The sequence below is a fragment of the Pongo pygmaeus genome, chromosome 4, assembly GCF_028885625.2.
Source record: "Pongo pygmaeus isolate AG05252 chromosome 4, NHGRI_mPonPyg2-v2.0_pri, whole genome shotgun sequence".
In the NCBI taxonomy this organism is placed as follows: domain Eukaryota; kingdom Metazoa; phylum Chordata; class Mammalia; order Primates; family Hominidae; genus Pongo; species Pongo pygmaeus.
The window spans coordinates 60,679,617-60,696,732 of NC_072377.2; the positions used below are offsets into that span (position 1 = coordinate 60,679,617).

General features: G+C 35.7%; 1 protein-coding gene across 1 annotated transcript in view; it reads left to right on the forward strand.

Annotated features, from left to right (window-relative positions):
- Positions 1–17,116, forward strand: part of MTREX (Mtr4 exosome RNA helicase) — a 117,609-nt gene that overhangs the window by 97,267 nt on the left and 3,226 nt on the right. Inside the window, exons 22-25 of the mRNA XM_054487953.2 lie at positions 876–1,039; positions 5,956–6,061; positions 9,608–9,664; positions 11,395–11,557. Coding sequence (XP_054343928.1) covers positions 876–1,039; positions 5,956–6,061; positions 9,608–9,664; positions 11,395–11,557 — 490 coding nt within the window. The remainder of the gene's footprint in view (positions 1–875; positions 1,040–5,955; positions 6,062–9,607; positions 9,665–11,394; positions 11,558–17,116) is intronic.

A 17,116-nucleotide genomic window follows, 5' to 3' on the forward strand; every position in this document is an offset into this window, starting at 1 on the left:
CTCTAAGCTACCCCCTGATGCCCTAAGGATGAAAAGCTAGAGCTGCTGGGATTGGTACTTCAGGAGCGTGATTAATTGTCCAGTGAATCCTGTCTTGGGAGAGCCTGTCCTAAATTCACCACTGACTTTTCCTACTCTTACAGCCTACCTTGTCTAGCTTACAGTATCCAGCTCACTCTCCTCCTAGCCTTCCTCCTTACCTCTCTTCATTTAAGCAAGAGCCGTGCTCTGTTCTTTTTTTTTTTTTTTTTTTTTTAAGACAGAATCTCGCTTTCTCGCCAGGCTGGAGTGCAGTGGCACGATCTCGGCTCAGTGCAACCTCTGCCTCCCGCGTTAAAGCAATTCTCCTGCCTCAGCCTCCTGAGTAGCTGGGACTACAGGCGTGCGCCCGCCACCATGCCCAGCTGATTTTTTTTTTTTGTATTTTTAGTACAGACGGAGTTTCACCATGTTGGCCAGGATGGTCTTGATCTCCTGACCTCGTGATCCACCCATCTCAGCCTCCCAAAGTGCTGGGATTACAGGCGTGAGCCACTGCGCCTGGCCTCTGTTCTCTGTCTCAAGCTTTTTACACTTTCTAACATCTGCCTGCCCTGCCTCAAATTTTTCAAATGGACATTTTGTATTTTCCATGTATTTAATATTTTAGGTAGTATTTAATAACTTTTCAGATACATTACTCTTGTTTGTATAATGTTCTGGGAACGTATCTAAGAAGCTCCACTTTCCCCAGTCTCCCCAGCACTGAAGCTTTAACCCAGAAGTATACTGTAAGATGTTCTTAAGAAATATTTTTTGTTTGATTTCATGAATAAATCTTCTTGTACATTGTTCACTTTATTATTGAACTTTCTTTATACTTTTATGTGCTTTAGATTGCAATAGATATTAAATCTGCAAAGCGAGAACTGAAGAAAGCAAGAACAGTCCTACAAATGGATGAACTCAAATGTCGCAAACGTGTTTTAAGAAGGTTGGGATTTGCTACTTCTTCTGATGTAATAGAGATGAAAGGACGAGTGGCTTGTGAGATAAGCAGGTAAAATCTGATGGTTGTTCTAGAAACTTCTTTTTTTTTTTAATTTTTAATTTTAATTTTTGTTTGTTTTTTTGAGATGGAGTCTCACTCTGTTGCCCAGGCTGGAGTGCACTGGCACAATCTCAGCTCACTGCAGCTCCGCCTCGCAGTTTTAAGTGATTTTAAAAATAACCATTATCTTTAGGAAAAAAGAGCTTTCTTAAAAATACAAAGTTTATACAATACCTTCCACACCAAATACAGTTTTGAACCATGAAATTGAGAAATTAGAAAAATCTCTTAGATCTCAGTAATTAACACAAGCGCTCCTAGCATTTGTATGTATTTCCTTTGACTTTTTTTAATGCCCTGTGGGATTTTTACATAATCTTAGCTTATATATAATTTCGTATACTTTTTAAAAATTATTAACATTTTCCAACCTTGAAACTTAGCCTAGTAACCATTATCTTGTTACATGCATAGCAAATTGTAATGAGATTTTGGGCTAATAATAGGATTTTACAACAGAACTTATTATAAGCCACAGATTAAAACTGGTTATATTATTTTCTGTTTCAGTAATCTTTTGTCACAAATGACCTCAAAACTAAATTATTTACAACATGAACAGTTACTTTATCCTCTTATTGTTTTTATGGGTCAGAAATTCAGGAAGAGCTCATTTGGATGGTTCTAGCTCTGTCCCCCAGGATTGCCGTCAGACAGGTGGTTAAGCTGAAACAGTAGGAGTCCGGAGTGGCTGGGGAATGTTAGGACCTCTCTCTCTGTTAGAGCTTCTCCATGTGGTCTCTCCATGTGGGCTGGTTTGGGCTTCTTCACAGTATGGCAGCCTCAGGATGCTTACATGGTAGCTGAAGGCTCCAGTGTGAGTCTTCTAGCTGGCTAAGGTTGCCTTTTCTGACCTAGCTTTACCTTTTGTAACCTAGCTTTGTTATCATACACCATCATTTCCACCATATTCTCTTGATTACAGGTGAGTCATAAACCCTCCTGGATTCGAGTGGGAGATAATTAGATTCCAACTCTTGATGGGGAAGTGGCTATTGTTCATTATGGCTTTCTGTGATAATTGGATTGTTCTGTATCTACACTGTTCAGTATAGTAGCCATTATTTAGCATTTGATGTGTGCTTAGATGAAGGAACTGAATTTTATAATTTATATCATTTTAATTGAAATTGAAATTTCCATGTATGCACATGGCAATCTTTATAGATCAGTGCAATTCTAGAAGAACGTGGTATAGGAGATGCTGTTGTGGCCATCTTTAGAAAATACAATTTATGATACTGTTCTAAAAAATGTGTTAGTTATTTCCCACCACAAGGAATGTCTGCTGCCTTAGGAGCCAGCTTGCCTCTGTCCTCCTTAACTGGAAAGTCATAAGCTGGTAGCTCAAGCAATATCCAGTCTGAAGATATATCTTGTTTTGTCCATATAGTGATGATCATCATTCTCAGTGAATATATAAAAGACACTTTTGAAACAGTTTTTTATGTACTCAGCATGGCCAGGATGGACAGAACTAGAGAATTACAGGCCTTGTAAATGATTTCAGACTTCCTTGGTAAAAATGTAATTATATCGTTCATCTGTCCAGATGTTATAGACCCAGATGTCTGCATAGAACCAGGAGACTGTGGTGAACAGGACAACTCTTAGCCACCAAAAAAGGGCAGTGACTACCCAGCCCTAGTTAGTTGTTATCACAGGATAATGTGCTATTGGATTTTAATTAATAACATATCCAGGGTTAAATCTAAACTGCAGTACTGGTTTACTGATTCATATGCTAATGTTATTAGGATTATTTCCTTCTAATAATTACCTGTTTTACAATTAATGTAGAAATTCCTTTAGATATCTACAACTAGATTTTGTGTTGAAAGAATGGAAATTGATTTTATTCCAAGATACATTTTTCATTTATAGTAATAACAATATTATATCAAAGTTTGTTAACTTTTCCCAAAATTTGCAAAAACTGGGGCATCATCCTAGACTCCTTCTCTCACCCATTTTGCCTTTTTAAACATTGCCACTGGCTAATGTGTATCCCTCATTATTTTTGGCCTCAATTACTGCAGTTGCCCTCCTGATTATTCGTTGCCTCCCTTCTTGAGTTTTCAAAACCCAAAGCACAAATCTGGTATGTCGTTCCTCTGTCCTTCTTGAGATGGGATTTTGCTCTGTTGCCCAGGCTGGAGTGCAGTGGTGCAATCTCGGCTCACTGCAGCCTCAACTTGCCAGGCCCAAGTGATCTTCCTGCCTCAGTCTCCCAAGAACCTGGGACTGTGTGTGCCATCAAGCCTGGCTAATTTCTTTTTTAAGTTTCTGTAGAGATAGGGTCTTGCTATGTTGTCCAGGCTGGTCTTGAACTCCTGTAATTAAGCAGTCCACCCACCTTACCACCCAAATTGCTGGGATTACAGGTGTGAGCCACTTCACCCAGCACCCAGCCCCTTTGTGCCATTCTATTTGGTAAAAGTCCCTCAGTGATTCCTTATTGCTTTTAGAATAGATTCCATAATTTAGTATATTCTTACTCTCCCTCTCCAGCAGTCTATTGCCACACCCCACACATGCTTTTCCTTTTGCTTCATATGACCTTTCACCCCCAACCCCATATCCTGCGATTCTTGCATATTTTTGCAAAGAACTTCGAAACTTGCTCTGAACTTCTTCAATTTGATTTTAGGCTCCTCCCCTTTTTTTCCTCATCACCACTTGTATAAATCAATTATTAGAGCATTCTGTTAAACCACTGTTCTGTGATTATCAGCTTACTTGTCTGCCCCCCACATTAGACTGTAGCTTCTTGAAATAGTCTTTCCTAGTTTGTATTGTTGCACTCTTTGCTTGACTTAACTCTTAGCTTAACACTAGAGACCCAAATTTAGTTTTTGACTTTTATTTATAAATATTTTAACTGTTAGTAAAGATTATAATAGTTCGTGGCTTTATTCTTTTTTAAAGACTGCAAAAAATAAAGGCAAAGTTTACTTTTTAAATCATACAGTACAGTTGTTGTATGGGTCAATTGAACCCTGATTATAGAAGTCTAGAAACATCATCTTTGTAGTGTTTCTTTTTTAGCTTGAATTGAACACAGTTGCGAATTCAGAATTTTTCATTTTCCACCCAAGAAGAAAAATAAGTGAAGATATTTTGCAGTTATTACTCAAATCAGAAGATAAACACAAAGGGAGAAAAAGCACTGTAGTCAAAGTGATAATGGTGAGATTGATTATATAAGCAAAGTCTCAGACCCTAGGTAAATTCTCAGACATAATAACTAGTGCATGAACAATATTTTTCTTTTTTTTTTTTTTGAGACAAGGTCTGGCTCTGTCACCCAGGCTGGAATGCAGTGGCAAGATCATGGCTCAGTGCAGTCTTGACATCCTGGGCTTAAGTGATCCTCCCACCTCAGCCTCCTGAGTAGCTGGGACTACAGGCGTGTTCCACCACGCTCAGCTTATTTTTGTGTTGCTTTGTAGAGACAGGGTTTTGCCATGTTGCTAGGCTAGTCTTGAACTCCTGGGCTCAAGAGATCTACCTGTTTCAGCTTCCCAAATGAGCCAGGAGCCACTGTGCTCAGCTGAACAATATATTTCTAGGGATATATATATATATGAGATTATTATTCATGTAATCATTCAACAGAAGGGACCTAGTTACGTAATGTCTATGATAAGAACTTGGACCATCTCATTTTGCTAAAAGGACTTGTAATAATAGTCTTTCATCTTTTATGATTTGTGCACCAAAGTTTCCTTATATGGTCCACAAGTGGTCAAACACACAGTTGTGTATATAAGGAAATTGGAAAGAAACAGATGATGAAGAAATTTTTTAAAACCTGTTGAATTTTTTAAAACCTGTTGAATTGATCATTCTAATCTTTGTAATAATAAATATATTGTCCTTGTAAGTCTGTATATGAAAATGTTTTACAATTATGGAGCAAAAAGATGACCTTCCTCTCAACAAAATCAAGTTGTCAGTTTAAAAAACTGTATTTTGATGATGCAAAAGAGGAATCAAAAGTAGTAAGCTAGAACTTAAAAGAGATGTAAATCTGGAATTGTATATTTTGAGAGTGCAAGTGCAGGAAGAAACAGACGTAGTGATGAGCTAGTACCTACCTGTTAGAGATGTACTTGAAATCTAGAATTATATTTCCTAGGTGGATATTTTTCAGATTTGTGGATGACAATTGGTGAGCAGCAGTTTGTTGCATTCAAAGGCTCTTGCCCATCTTGGTTATATACACTTTCAGCCTTTGGAAAATATGAATTAAAATGTGAGTCTTCTGGCCAGGCGTAGTGTCTCACACCTGTAATCCCAGCATTTGGGGAGACTGAGGCGGGAGGACTACTTGAGCTCAGGAGTTCCAGACCAGCCTGGACAACATAGCAAGACCCCATCTCTACTACAATATAAAAACTTTAAAAAATTAAAACATAAAAATAAAAAATGTGGGTCTTCTTATGAGTACATTCTAATTAAGATTTCTAATAAAATTGTTTTTCATTATCTTTATTCTACAGATTATTTGTAAAATAACTGAAAAATAATTAAAAGAGTCCTTTGGCCCTAGAAAATAAATGACAGTGATGATTTTTCCTAGCATACTAAAGGTTAAGAAATTGCCCTTATTTCATGAATGTGTGCATTTTGATATTTGGCATCTTTATGTGAAATCCCTATTTTACATTGATTATATAATATATTGGTAATTATTAAAGATCTGCTATGTCCTTAAATAAATCATTGTCATTCCTCATTGATTACTCCTTAAGGTCAAATAATATATTTTATTAAAAACTACACATTAAGGGCATATGTGTGTGCATGTGTGTCTTTATATTATGACATTTTAAATTTATTCTTTTGTTTTGCCATTGTAGTGCTGATGAGCTCCTTCTAACTGAGATGATGTTTAATGGCCTTTTCAATGACCTTTCTGCAGAACAGGCAACAGCATTATTAAGCTGCTTTGTGTTTCAAGAGAATGTAAGTTAATTGATTCAGCACATCTTATTTATTAATTCACACATCATGTAGTTAATAGTGTTATGGCTATATTATCAAATATTACTAATATTTACATATTATAGGGTAATGTTAATTGGAAATCACAGCAACTTTAACACAAATGTACTAAGAAAATTAAATGATTAAATACGTATTATTAGAAAGGAGAATAAAATAAGATTTGTCAACAATCACCATTAATTAGATTTTAAGTTTTAAATTTGTTCTGTAACCCAATTCATTGAACATTTGGCCAAGTCCTAGACAGTCCTAGAAATAAGAAGACGAGTGAGAATAAAACTAGGAAAGTCTGATAAAAATGAAAGGCGGAAGTGAGGTTGAATTAACTCTCCTCCCCGGTGTTGAAGAATAATGACGAAGCAGTCCATCCTGCTAGGAACTGAAACATAAGTTTTCATGGGCACGGTTTAAGGTAGTGAATATAAGATCCTTGTTGGTTTGGCAGCAGTTTTTTTCATATGAGTAATTAGTTCACTTTCAACAGTTCTTAAGAAATCAAAAAATGAAGTGCTGGATGGAACACATAAGAACACTAATTATCCTTGTACTGCATTCCAAAAACCAGTATGATTCATTTTTAAAAGTAAGATATATTGTTTTACATTTCAAATTTAAGACTTTATTTATTGTAGATGAAGTGGATAGAATGAGAATAAGACAAGGACATCTGCCTTCTAAAAATAATATTCTAAAATTTTGTAGGACCTTTTACTATACATACTTAGTTTAACTTTTAAGTAAATTGTGTAGAACAAATTGTTGAGTTTTTTTTTTTTAAGTTCCACAGCTCTTAAATCTTGCGGCAAGATGTCAGTATATGCAGTTAAGATGTATTCAGTGAAACCACACTTAATTGGTCTGTTTACCTGTTAACTGTTTCCCTATTTATTAATCAGATCAAATATATTACTTCTTGAAGTAGATGGGTACTTTTCTCAGGTCCCTGATTACTGATTAGAATCACAGCTGTTAGTGGCAATGATAACAAATAGGACAATAATCCAAAAACAGTTTATGCTTTCCTGAGATTGCCTACCATGCACCTATGAAATATGCATACAAAAGGAGTGCATTACTTTACAAAATATTGTGTTTGTTTTTCCTTAGGCTCAAAATTTTATTATATCAATTTCCAAGATAAAGATAATTAAGAACATTTGTCAAACTTACTTGGAATAGGAAGGTTCAGAGATTTAGGATTTTAGAGATAAGTGGTCTTCTACCCATGTCAAATTTGGTCTTACTTTTCATTACTTGCATGCTCTTGTTGTTTTATATTTTGGCACTATTACAATAGTTCCTTTTTCTGAGAAGCCAATTATATTCCCTCTTCAAAGGAGTTGGTTAAGTCAAACCACAGCTCTTAAATCTTGGGGCAAGATGTCAATATATACAGTTAAGATTTATTCAGTGAAACCACACTTTTTTATATACAGTGTCATCAATTCTTGTGGTGGCGCCTTTTAACATTGAGATGGAAGATTGTACTAATTGTCATGTGGATTTTTCTTGATGCTTTTAACAGAATGTTTTCTGCCAAGAAGAACGTTGTCTTCTAGTAAATATAGTAAAATACTTGTTATAAGTAGGATGAAATTTGCTTGATATAATAACTTCTATTTTAAAATGTATTTATAAAACTATCTCTACATTTTAAAAATAATATTTAAAAGGTTACATAAATCTTTATAATATAAAGATCAAGTGCATACAAAAATTTATTAAGCACCCAGTGTGGGCAGTGTACAGATCTAAGCACCAGAGATGCAGCAGAAATGTTTGCTTTCCTGATACTTACATGCTAGTGGATGAAGATAAAGAAATACAATACACATACATTCTGTCAAATAGGGGTGGTTTTTGGAGAAAAGTGAGAAGAATCAAAGATCACTGGGGAGATGATGTTACTATTTTAAATAAAATGATTAGAAAAGACCTCACTAATGAAGTGAAACTTATATTGAGGCCTACAGGAGAGATGAGGGAACAAACTGTACATACCTGGTGGGAGAACATTGTTAAAATCACAATTAACCTCCTCATATCAGGACTGGTGCCTTCTACCTATAGTGAATAGCAGAGAGGAATGTGATGAGTAACTGTTGACCACGAATAGACACAATATCAAACACATTTCGCAGTCTTGGGTTCTTTATTAAACTGAGATGTTAAGGTCATTCTGGCTATTTTGCTTTTTTGCCATTCATCAATAATTTTTGGTTTTAGCAGCAGTAATATGGAATCTGGTTCTTGATTTATTATACATATATGCATGTTGCAAATCAAAATCAAGTCCTTTATAAGTACTGGTGCTTAAAATAAAGGCAGATATGTCGCAACTAACCTACAATTGCTTTAAAAAAAAAAAAAAAAATTAGTGATCAGGCACAGTGGTTCACGCCTGTAATCCCAGCACTTTGGGAGGCTGAGGCGGGCAGATCATGAGGTCAGGAGTCGACACCAGCCTGACCAACATGGTGAAACCCCGTCTTTACTAAAAATACAAAAATTAGCTGGGCGTGGTGGCACTCCTGTAATCCCAGCTACTCAGGAGGCTGAGGCAGGGGAATCGCTTGAACCCGGGAGGTGGAGGTTGCAGTGAGCCGAGATTGCAGCATTGCACTCCAGCCTGGGCAACAGAGCGAGACTCTGTCTCAAAAAAAAAAAAAAAAAAAATTAGCCATAATTACTTTAAACCATGTCTCATACATACATACATACCATTCTTATAGTAATTCTATTTTTGTACAGTAACTACCTTTGTCAAAAATTTCTTCACAAATAATGTCTGTTATTCTCATCATAAGCCTACTCATTTTGAGGATCTGGTTTTATTTTTCTTTGACAGGGCAGAAAACCAGTACACAGAATTTAAGCAGCTTGTCCAACTTAATTTGGCTAGTTAGTGTAGACCTGAAACTCCATTATCTAATTCAGAAATTGACAGAATTTTCAACTGTAGGAAAGCAATACTAAGAATACTGAAACTCAGATTAAACTTTTAGCTGTCTTATACTTTGTTAGAGCATCTGGGTAAAATAAAAATTAGGGACACTATTTTTAACGTACTTTATCCTGAGTTTTCAGTTTCTAACTTTTCAGTTTCTACAGATTGAAAGTTGCCTAGAAACTAAAACTGTTTCAAAGTTAAACTATGATAAAACCCTTTAGTTGATGTAACTAAGCTACTATGTATGTTTACAATATTTACCCTCCCTCAGTTCCATATATAATCACAAAAAGGAGCTAGTTAGCACACTTTGCAAATTTAGCAGTGTATTTTCCTCTGAAATGTAATAACAGAATATTATAATTTAGGATGAGAGGAATAGTGATTTTGCCTGTGTAAACTGAATTGATTAGAAACTCTAAATGCTGATGACTAAAGTCTTATAATTTGATATGTGACTATCTTACAAGCTTTAATTTGTTAAAACAGGTAGTGTGAAAAACCAATAACTTTAAACATGAGTTTTTATATCTTGTTTTCCTTTTCTTTTATAGTCTAGTGAGATGCCCAAATTAACAGAACAATTAGCAGGACCACTTCGTCAAATGCAGGTAAGGTTTTTTTTTTTTTTGAACTACATATTTTATGAATAGTAGATTGTAAAATAAACATTTTTGATAATCTAATCATAGTTTATCATTTCACAGAGATAACCTATAAGGATTAAATGTTACTTGATGTCAGTCGTGTAATTTAATGTTACTCTGATAACATCTCTTGTGATTTTTACTTTAATAATTAAACAGTATTTCTTCCCATTATTGTAATGAACTGTATAGCATTGTTGTGAACGGAGATTAGAAACTTCATAATGTAAATAGGCTGTATTGACAGCTCAGTGCATGTGTCATTTTCTTCCTCAGTACTGATAATGGTATCTTGAAGGACTAGGATTTAGTTTATTTTTAATTTTTTGCACATTTTTTCATTCTGATTTATAACAAAGTTTGGTTGTTTTATTGTTGTTTTGTTTTTGAGACAGGGTCTCGCTCTCTTACCGAGGCTCTCTTACCAAGGCCTGGAGTGCAGTGGCATGATCTGGGCTCACTGCAACCTGCACCTACCATGTTCAAGCGATTCTCCTGCCTCAGCCTCCTGAGTAGCTGGGATTACAAGTGCCCGCCACCACACTCAGCTAATTTTTGTATTTTTAGTAGAGACGAGGTTTCACCATGTTGGCTAGGCTGGTCTCGAACTCCTGACCTCATGTGATCCTCCCACCTCAGCCTCCCAACGTGCTGGGATTACAGATGTGAGCCACTGTGCCCAGCCTGTAACAAAGTTTTAAAATCTGTTTATCATAAGAAATTGTCTCTGGGTCCTCAAAGCCACAGTAGTTTATAGTAATAAATTTCTCTCTTACTATTTTCATAGGATAAGCTGATTTTTTCTGCCTGTTCAACATTAGACAAGGAAAGATGAGCTAAGGAATTACAAGAGAGGAACAAAAAAATATGTCATAAAAAGGCCCCTTCAGAACAACAGACACTGGTGCCTACTTGAGGGAGGAGAGTGGGAGGAAGGAGAGGTTGAGGAAGAAAAAAGAAAAAAAAAAACCTGTGGCATATTATGCTTAGTACTCAGCTGACTAATAATCTATATACCAAACCCCTGAGTCACAAGTTTACCTAGATAAGAAACCTGTACATGAACCCCTGAGCCTAAAATAAAAGTTAAAATATTTTTAAAATAATAATTCAAAAAATTCTGATTAAAATTAAAAGGCCAGTTCAATGGAACATGTAACATGCCTTAAAATCACTAAGAAATTTAAATTTCTAGAACCAGCGAAGTCTTCATAGGCCTAGGAGTTTTTGGCCTTTTAGATTGCCAAGTAAAGAAGAATGAAGTTTCTCAACTTAGAGGAAAACAATATGAAGATATATACATTTTTAAGCATTGTTGTGGAAAAATGTATTTTGCTCTAGGATTTGTAGTTCTCTAAATCTGTTTTGTAATGAAATAGAGATTAGTTAAATGCTGCTCTTGAATAATTTTAATGAAGAGTTCTGTTTCTTTGTTGAAAAGGTATCACTGGCTGAAAAGCATGCTCTTGATACATTTTTCTTAGTTAACTACCTCAACATAATGGGAAAGATTGGCCGTTTAATCGCTTGGCAATGGAACAGGCACTGTGCCTACTTAGGAGCAGAATGTCCATATTGCAGACATAATACCTAGGAAGAAAAAGGGACCTCCTGGAATACTGGCTTGGAAACCTAAAGAATAAAGTGATATGGGAGATCATAAGTAAGGAATTTTAACTCTTTTATCTTTAAAGGAATGTGCTAAAAGAATTGCAAAAGTTTCAGCAGAAGCCAAATTGGAAATTGATGAGGAAACTTATCTAAGCTCATTTAAACCTCACTTAATGGATGTAGTATATACCTGGGCAACTGGAGCTACATTTGCCCATATCTGCAAAATGACAGATGTCTTTGAAGGTATGGTTAAATTTTACATATATATATTTACAGTATAAGAAATACAGTTAGGATAGTATTGTTTTAACTAAACAAGTACAATATGTATTTTTAATATTTGGTAATTAAATGAAATCTTCTCCCTATTATATAGATTAAAAAATATTCTCCACAAATTCTTTGTATTATTTAATAAGCATAGTCTGTTCATTAGAAAGTCCTTTAGAAACTATTTTAAACTGTATAATTCTGTGCAGTTGTAATTCTATGAGTTTCTACAGTCACAAGCAGATGACCCTTAGAAGTCATATTTATGTGGGTATTTTTCCTTTTCACTTTTGTTCTCCTGGTGAGCTATATAATTCCACTAAAAATAGCAGAGCTGAAAATGATCAGTCATTGCATATGTAATTGATTTGGCTTTAGTCAGACTGTTATTGCAGCATGAATCAGATTAAATTTAATGAGGAGGATTTTAAGAGACTGAAGAATAATTGTTACTCAACTGAAGAGAAATTTTAAATGAAAAAATTAAGGCAAAAGAAATATAAGGAATAATTATAAGTGAATTATAAGAAGCAAAAAAATAAGTAGACTGTTTAAACGAAACCATATTTAAAAATGCTGCAATCAGTAGGAAAAGATTGGCTTGTGTGTTTATAAATGGCCAGTTGTATTTACTGAATGAGATAATTTACATTGAACTTTCTTAAAAATGAAAATAAATGAGTTTGTTCTGTATAGCGATTATAATAAGAACTGCTACTATTGCTTATAGGTTTAGTTTGAGAAAAATTACATGTTTAACATGCCAAATATTATAGGCCTTTCAACTGATATTATTAAAGAAGTAATCGATTACTGATTTTATGAATCAGTTATTTTTATGATGCATAGGTTAAACCTCTCTGCAACAGAATATTAAAAACTTAAACTGAGGGCCTTTACTACATTGAACTTTATGGGTTTTAAGGTTTTTAATGTTAAAGTTTATAGCACATTTTTAAATTATGGTATTGTATCTTACATATTTTTTCTAAGGTTTATAAACTTCTCAGCCTCCTCTAAGTGATCATTTAGTCAGACAGTCCCAAAGCATCCTTTGAATTCTGTATTCTGTTACTGGGAAAGTCGTTGCCCAGTAAGTACTATATGCCGAACACTATGCTAAGAGCTCTGTATAATTTACATGTAATCACCAAATAGCAATTCAGGGTAGATATTATCTCCACTTTGCACAAGGAGACTATGGTAAACAGTTTGGCCAAGGTGATGTGAGGGTACCATGATTTAAACTCTGGTCTCTGTAACTACATGTAACTTCAGTTAAGCACCATAACACCTTATCCTTAAATTTTGGATCGCCTGAAAATTTCTTCAACCCTACACTAGACTATACCATCTCCATCCACAGAAAAGTCATGCTTGGAGTAATACTAAACAGGTCTCTAATACTTGATGATGTTTAGCAACATCTCTAATAGTTAATGGTGTTTAGCCGAGTCAGTGAGAAGAGGGATGATGTGTACTCACTGATGAAAATTGCTTAAAACAGGAGCACAGGTTGGTGTATGACAATTGTGTTTCAGCAGCACTAGGGCGATCACATAGAGCACCACCAGTCTTCAGTCTGACATCTTTTTGGAACATAAGGATGAAACTAGTAACTGTTCAATGCCTAAATAATTCTAAGACTTGTTAATACAATACTCATATTTGTATAGTATCTGCTTCTCTGAAAAGTCAAAACACAATGACATAAAACAATAGTGGTACATGGCAGAGAGTAGCTTTTTTTTTCAGAAAAGTAAAAAGCAGGCCAGGCACGGTGGCTCACGCCTGTAATCCCAGCACTTTGGGAGACCGAGGCGGGCGGATCACGAGGTCAGGAAATTGAGACCATCCTGGCTAACATGGTGAAACCCCATCTCTACAAAAAATACAAAAAATTAGCTGGGTGTGGTGGCAGGAGCCTGTAGTCCCAGCTACTCGGGAGGCTGAGGCAGGAGAATGGCGTGAACCCGGGAGGCGGAGCTTGCAGTGAGCCAAGATTGTGCCACTGCACTCCAGCCTGGGTGACAGAGCGAAACTCCATCTCAAAAAAAAAAAAAAAGAAAAAAAGAAAAGTAAAAAGCAAGGGCAGTAGACCTGGCCTGTTGTCAGATTAGTATATTTTTTAAAAAATCTAGGAATTCATATAAAATTGTCTTTATGGATTATTTTTTCTGTTCTTTCTACCTAAGTAGAAGTTATCACAGTATGGAAGATAAATCCTAAACTGCCAAATTGAAGATGGTTTGTAGCTCATACTAGATGCCACCTATGAGTTGACTTTTTCCACAGCATACTAGCATTCCTGAAGTCTATTCTGTCCTCTTTCAGTTACTCAGGGGCTATTTCTACATCACAGTTTACTTGAAATCTCAGTTTGAAAATTTGAGAAATCCAGTTTTTTAGCTCTAACTTGAAATTAGATCTAACATCTGCATAATTTTTATGTTTTTCTTGTGTGTGAGCCAGTAGATGAGCTTAAACCTTTCTAAAAATTGGGATATACTATGTATTCGCCCTTAAAACTATTTTTTGATATAAGTAGCAAAAAATGAGAACCTTCATTTTCTTAGGATAGTATTTCTCTCTTTTGTTTTTACAGTGTTACATAGTGCTTCCATTTCAAGAATAGCCATTCCTTCCTCATCTCGTTATTGTACGTGGTTGTTTTTTATTTTTTGCAACAGGGTCTGGCTCTGTCACCCAGGCTGGAGTGCAGTGGGGTGATCTTGGCTCACTGCACCCTTCATCTCCCGGACTTAAGTGATCCTTCCACCTCAGCCTCCAGAGTAGCTGGGACCACAAGCATGTACCACCATGCCCAGCTAATTTTTGTTAATTTTTGTAGAGATAGGATTTTACCATGAAGCCTAGGCTGGTCTCAAACTCCTGGGCTCAAGTGATCCACCGGTTTCAGCCTCCCAAGGTGTTGAGATTACAGGCATGAGCCACTGCAGCTGGCCTACACGTTTTATGATTGGAAAAATACTGTAATCAAAGCTGTAGCGCACAGTACAGTGTGTCTGTTTTTACAGGCAGACAGTAATTGCATTGGAACTTTCTGATGTGCTGTGTGCAAACCATATTTGTTTCTAATAAGATTCTTAATTTTTTCTTCATATGAAAATAAAAATGTCTGGTCATTTCATATCCTGAGCCTCAGAAGTAGTTTTAAGTATTCTTCAAACATTAACTGAGGCTAGTTAACACTGTAATGATTAAAACCATGTGTTTGGGGGATGTCTAATGCAAAAGAAAAGTTCATATTGTGATTCAGTTGAGAAATTTTGAAGATTATTTAAGTATTTATTCTGTTATCACCCTGGGAAAAAAAAAGAATTTAGCTGTTTTTTATTTCCGTTAAACTAAATTTGAATGACAGTTTAAACAAAATATTTGTATGGGCTGATGCCTAGGGTTTCAGTCAAGTAATCCAGAGCCTGTTACTATTTATTTCTGACTCTACATAAACAATATCGTACTCTTAACTATGAAGGATGACAAAGGATTTGCTTTCCACTGAGCAAGTGTCATTAGGAAAGCTTCTATGATGAATTATCTCTTGAAACTATTTACTGTACCTCTGCCTGCCATATGCTTTTTATTTTCTTTTCAGTCCTGCTCCCTCTGTATGCCACGTTTTGAAAGCAAATACTGTGAATTGCATTCCTCAACTCTGTCCCCACCACACACATTCTCTCACATGCCTTTCAAGTAGCAGTTTAACCCTTTCTTAGCATCATCAGTGTCATGAGTAACCGGTTTTCCAGTGGATTTGTCTTTTAAAAGTATTCTTGCTGATAATAATAGAGTAACAATGTATTAGTAATTGTTTCTGTCTTTACATTTTCGCACAGTTTTAGTACCTGATACTTACTCATTTAATGAATAATTCTGAGACCCTAATGGGAATCAGGCACCATGCTAGTTACAGTGTGAGCAATAGTCTCTGCTCTCAAGAAAGGGTTCAGCCTAAGCTGGGGTTTAGCGGCAAGTAGTTGCAAGATACATGTGTGATTCTAACCTCAGGCCAAGCTGGATAGGAGTATTAAATTCGGGGCAGAGCATGAACTGTTGGAAACTGCTTTAGGGTATGCCAGAAAGCTGAAGGCAGAAATTCTGTTCGGGAAAATCTGCTGCTTTCTCTCCTTAATGAGAATGATGCTGTTTTGTTCATCAACCGGGTAAGGCTGATATTTATTAAAATGCTCTTAAATAAAAGCATATAGTCCTAAGTGTCCATCGATAGATGAATAAATTGTGGTATATATTAGGTTGGTGCAAAAGTAATTGTGGTTTTTGCCATTTTTAATGGCAAGGTGTTCCACTTTAATAAAGATTAAATGGAACAGCTTTCAGTTAGAAAAGACGTACTGACTCATGCTACAATATGGACAAACCTTGAACACATTAAGTTGAAAGAAGGCAGACACAAAGGCCACGTAGTGTATAATTTCACTTATATGAAATGTCCAGAATAAGCAGATTCATAGAGAGAAAGCATATAAGTGGTTGCCATGGAATGGAGGGACAGGAAGACATGTAACTGCTTAATGGGAACAAGGTTTTTTGGGGGTGGTAAAAATGCTCTAAAATTAGATAATGATGATGGTTACACAAGTCTGAATATACTAAAAACCACTCAGTTGTACACTTATTTAAAATAATTTTATGTTGTGTGAATTCTGTCTCCATGTGAGTTCTTCCGGATTGTAGTAAAACTGAATATAAAAAAGGGCGGTAACTGAATTGTATACTTTAACATGGTTAAAAAGGTGGATTTTATGTTTTATATTTTACCACTATTTGACAAATTTTTTAAAGACAATAACTAGAAAGAATTGGATTTCTCTTTCTACTCTGGCAGGACCAAAAAAAAATTTTTTGTAACAAACCAGTAGGTTAATGTGGTTTTGTTTTGTTTCGGTTTTGGTCAGCTTCATTTAGCCTATGATGGGTCATGGCTTTGAAACTTTTGTCTAGCACTTAGTCAGGCTGATGAGGCAGGATGACTTAAAAATGTGGGTGTAAGAAGAGCCCTTGGATTACAGAGAACTGTAGTAGGTAGGAGAGATGCTAGACAATTCACTACTTAATCGTCAGTCTTCATTAATCCCTGGAGGGAGTAGCCTCTATGTTTCAGGCAGCTGTGGACAGTTAGTGTTTGTGCACATACCCAGTGATTTGTTGATGAGACTCTGTGGGCAACAGCCACAGTCATTGTATATGCAGCCTTGTGCCTACTGGCCTAATTTGCTTGTTACCTGAAACTGTGTCGAAACTGAAGTTTCCAGAAATTGAAATGTTTACAAAACGTGACATGACAGTGCTCTCTGGCCTGAATGTGCATTTACTTGACTTAGTTTATTCTTTATCTTAGTAATTTACTTCGTATGGTTTGGTCTCTGATAACTTTTGCAGATTCTGGTTAACACGAGTTACTAAAATTTGTGAAATAATATCACATTGTGTTTCTTGGTACACATTTGAAGTCAGTCAAAACAATGTTTGAGAGTGTGTGTGGCTCTT